We start from the raw sequence: 4,505 nt of genomic DNA on the forward strand, positions 1-4,505 counted from the left end.
ACACGCACCGCACACGCACGTGTACGGTCACGCAGCACGCACGTGTACGTGCACACGCACCGCACGCACACGTGCACATCGACGCACGCACTGCATGCACGGCACGTGTACGTGCACACGTAACACCGCACGTGTACGTGCACACGCACGCACGCCGCACGCACGCACGCCCGTGTACGCACGCACGCACGCACGTGTACGTACACACGCACGTGTACGTACGCACGCACGCACGTGTACGTGTCGCTGCTTTCATGAGTGTTGAACGTAATCATACAAACGAAAATGTGGACACAATCACATCCCCCAGCACTCATGTAGACAGAGCTATACGAGCCATATGGTTTAAATACAAGAGAGGCGTCAGTTTGGTTCCTATCCGCGGTATGCGGCGGCTTTGATCGCGGCGCTTTTGACGCGGCGGCGGTTTTCGATCGATCGCGTACTATAGGGATCCGGCCTGCGTAGCACGCGCGGCCACACACGTACGGCGTACGTCTGACAATCTCAACAGATGATACTAAAACGCCGTGGTCCTGTATTGTAAAGCGAACTATATTACTAGGAAAGCCGTGTCCGCCGAGTGTTGCGATAAATCGAACTCTGAGCACTTGTTTGCGCTGGTGTAACGCCGAACAGAAATTGTACTCGCCCAAAATTTTATTTTGGGCTATGTATATATATTTGTTTTGGGTATTTTTTAGTCGCCCAGCAGAGGTTTGGTCGCCATTGCCGCGACCGGGCGACCGGCTGTGTCGAGCACTGATATTAATGTACTCTAGTGCCGAATATTAGTATATTTAGTATTACCACAAAAAATTGAGAAAAATGCAAACAATTATTATTATTTATTAAATCTTTATTGCATGTAATTCAAATACCAATACATGACGTACTGACGGCAGATTTATCAGAAATTAGCAGAAGCTAATGTTATGTGCCTTCCATAGTTACGATAGTATAGTACAGTCCATGTATATGTCTTTGAATGGCAACGTATAGAAAAATGGCAGGTAATGTATAGTTATGTTCTCTTTCTGCCTTTCTTTTTCTCTATCTCTTTGACTCTCTTTCTCTCTCTCTTCTCTCTCTCTTCTCTCACTCTTCCCATACTTGATTCATACTTGGAGAAATAATTTCCCTGTGATAAACAGGCTAATATTTTTGTTTTCGATGGACGTCGTGTTTGATAGTTTTGATAAAGTTTGCAGTTAACCTCATACTCCCCCTCTGTCCTCTCTCTCTCCTTTCTCTATTTCGCGCTCTCTCTCTCTGTCTCTATCTCTCCTCTCTCTCTCTCGCGCTCTTCTCTCTCTCTCCTCTTTCTCTCTCTCTCTCTCTCTCCTCTCTCTCGTTCTTTCTCTCTCTCTCTCTCTCTCTCTCTTCTCTCTCTCTCTCTCTCTCTCTTTCTCTCTCTCTCTCTCTCTCTCCTCTCTCTCTCTCTCTCTCTCTCTCTCTCCTCTCTCTCTCTCTCTCTCTCGTTCTCTCTCTCTCTCGTCTCTCTCTCTCTCTCGTTCTCTCTCTCTCTCGTGTCTCCTCCTCTCTCGCTTCTTCTCTCTCTCTCGCTTCTCTCTCTCTCTCGTCTCTCTCTCTCTCGTTCGCTCTCTCTCTTCGTTCTCTCTCTCTCTCGTTCTCTCTCCTCTTCGTTCTCTCTTCTCTCGTTCTCTCGTCTCTCTCTCTCTCGTTCTCTCTCTCTCTCGTGTTCCTCTCTCTCTCGTTCTCTCTCTCTCTCTCGTTCTCTCTCTCTCTCGTTCTCTCTCTCTCTCGTCTCTCTCTCTTCTCGTTCTCTCTCTCTCTTTTCTCTCTCTCTTCTCTCTCTCTTCTCTCTCTTTTTCTCTCTCTGTCTCTCTCTCCCTCTTCCCGCCGCTCACCGCTTCACCATCTTGCCTTTCTTCGGCGGACACCAGCGCAGCGACTCCGGGTCGACGGACAGCGGCGGCCGCTTGTACTGCGCGCTCTTCAGATGCTCCTCGACGAGCTTCGCCGTCACGCAGATCACGTGGTTGCCCTTCCAGTACTTGACCATGTTCATCGACTGCAGCGTCTCCATTATGTCCTGCTGCGTGATGCTCGTCATGTGGCTGAAACATCGACGCAGACGCGACGTTAGGAATGTTATTGATCGCGGCTACCAGATATTGAAATATAGCATATATCATATAACAGGGGTAGAAATAAGGACAATATGCAAGCTAGCCCGAAGGGCTAGTAAGGTAAGGTTTGTACTAGCCCTTCTGGTTTTCAACTAGCCCTTAAAAGTATGATGTCAATAGGCTCCCCCCTAGTGGTTGCGCGGGAAAATGATTGATCTCACGAATGCTCCAAGATGCTTTCTGAGGGTATTGTGGACTGAATTTGAATGCTCACAAACCGCAATTAAATTCCCATTAATCATACACTGATATATCCTAAAACGGGCGGAATTACGAAATCTGGTCTGGAATTGTTTACTTGCCCGACGGGCAAGCCAGCCTGGCCTTTAACTAGCCCTTCCAAACAATTACTAGTCCCGGGCTAGCGGGCTAGCGGCTAATTCGACCCCTGATATAATACAGTATTTTTTATATTAAAATATCATAAAAGCCATATAACAGTATTATGCTTGCTTATGTTTGGTGTAGGTTAAATTTACTGTCTCCAAGCTGTAAAGTAACCAAAAAAACACAAAAATAAAATAAAGAGTCATTTCATCAATGTTTGCCAATTTTATGAAAAAAAAATTGTCAATAATTTTTTTTTTTATAATTGATTATTTATTTTCATAATAGAGCGCTTAGTCGGTTGCTGCAAAAGACTGACTTTCGATTATAATCGATCATCGGGACATCACTACGCTATAACTAGAAATTGTACTCAATTATTTCTTATCATGTGGTTTTAAATGTTTTACCCAATGGCACGTTATGTTCAGGGAGCGAGATGCAAGGGAAGCATGCTTTCAAGGCACTAATTATATTTTATTAATGTTATATTTTCGTTAATTACAGTCAAACCTGCATATTAGGTTCACTTTGTGGACATGTGTTAGTTCGATAGAGGGGGTTTCGCTTTATAATTGACACTCAAGTGTCCCACATGGACAACTGTTCATGCTACAGAAGTGGTCTCACTGTATCACTTCCACTTGAGGGAAATACCAAGTGCCCTTTCTGGACAGATTTCTTTTACATATATAGTAAATGGTTTCACTGTATAATAATTGCCACTCGAGGGAAATACAAAGTGTCCTTTATGGGCAAGGTGGCTGTTTTACAGAGGTGTTTGCTGACACAGGATAGCACCTCACCTGAGGTCACGTATTGACAGAGCGTTTCCCTTGAAGTTGCGAAGGATGTCCAGCAGTACGTAGGACCAGTAGCTGCGGTAGCTGAGTTTGCCGAGGTCCGACAGTGGTTTCTCAGGAGAGCCGACAGTGCTCTCTAGTTTCGAGAGCTCATAACCTGCAAGAAACACCGACGATCTCAGCTTATGACACGACTGCAAGGACGGCACGATGGATCACCAGGGAAGCGATATCCACGACACTTACATTTCTACAACACATTTTACGTGATAAAGAAGAGTATATATATACAACAGTGACTTCACAAGGAAGTCCAGGCAGGGAGACACACCACCTAGATCAGCTACCGAGGATCATTGCCATTGGATATCGTCAAATTCGTAGGGGCAGCACTCACGGCTAGTAATAAGGGTAACCGCAGTTATTGCTGTCTCTGCCATATTGAAATTCAGAGGCTGTCTGCATGGTACCGCTTGCATGTTCTTGTGTTATTCATAGACTGATACCCATGCACCAGATGGAGTTAGCAGGAAAATCGTAAAAAAGGCAACTCTTTCTGGTTTTACACATCTCTTGAAAGATTTTCCTGACAACTCCAGGTAGGGTGAAGGCAGCAAATTATGAATAACACAATGGTATGCATCTGGCAAAATGCATGTGCACACAAATATATGTAATGGTGCAATTACTGATGGGTACTCACTGAATGCAATGAGGAATTTTCCATATCCCTTGCGCTGGAATGGAGGGAGTGTGAGGATGCAGGCAACGTTGTTACCATCTGGTGATTCCTTCTCCTAAAATGCACATTATTACGAGCAAAATTAAATCTCTGCAGATGTTTTGTATTGAACGGGCAGTTGTATTTGGTGACATGCGTGTGACCAGCGATACTACGCCTGTACAAAACCATACAAAGATACGCATGCACACACTCACACACGCACACATGAATGCACACACAAGCGCACACACGTAACCCCCCCCCCACACACACACAAACACACTTAACCTCTCACACACGCACACACAAATGCACATACACACCCAACCACACACAAATGCACGCACATGCACACACACACACACACACACACACACATGCACGCACATGCAGCTTCCTTTCTCTGCTTGTGTGTGGTCCGTGTTTACTTGTCTACTACAACTGTAGTATAGTACTATACTTGTACACTAGGTGATCACTACTTGTTTACGCTACGGG

At 45.3% G+C, this 4,505-nt stretch overlaps 2 protein-coding genes across 2 annotated transcripts in view; both read right to left on the minus strand.

Moving 5' to 3' along the window:
* The window catches only part of LOC106812569 (eukaryotic translation initiation factor 2 subunit 1-like), a 19,034-nt gene that overhangs the window by 8,288 nt on the left and 6,241 nt on the right, over positions 1-4,505 (minus strand). The window lies entirely within an intron of this gene.
* Positions 1,866-4,505, minus strand: part of LOC106812570 (histone acetyltransferase KAT8-like) — a 22,660-nt gene continuing 20,020 nt past the window's right edge. The window contains exons 7-9 of the mRNA XM_014816468.1: positions 3,987-4,080; positions 3,287-3,440; positions 1,866-2,081 (exon numbers count right to left, since the gene is read on the minus strand). Of these exons, the coding sequence (XP_014671954.1) occupies positions 1,868-2,081; positions 3,287-3,440; positions 3,987-4,080 (462 nt within the window). The 3' untranslated portion in view covers positions 1,866-1,867. The remainder of the gene's footprint in view (positions 2,082-3,286; positions 3,441-3,986; positions 4,081-4,505) is intronic.

The sequence above is a fragment of the Priapulus caudatus genome, unplaced genomic scaffold, assembly GCF_000485595.1.
Source record: "Priapulus caudatus unplaced genomic scaffold, Priapulus_caudatus-5.0.1 Scaffold662, whole genome shotgun sequence".
In the NCBI taxonomy this organism is placed as follows: domain Eukaryota; kingdom Metazoa; phylum Priapulida; class Priapulimorpha; order Priapulimorphida; family Priapulidae; genus Priapulus; species Priapulus caudatus.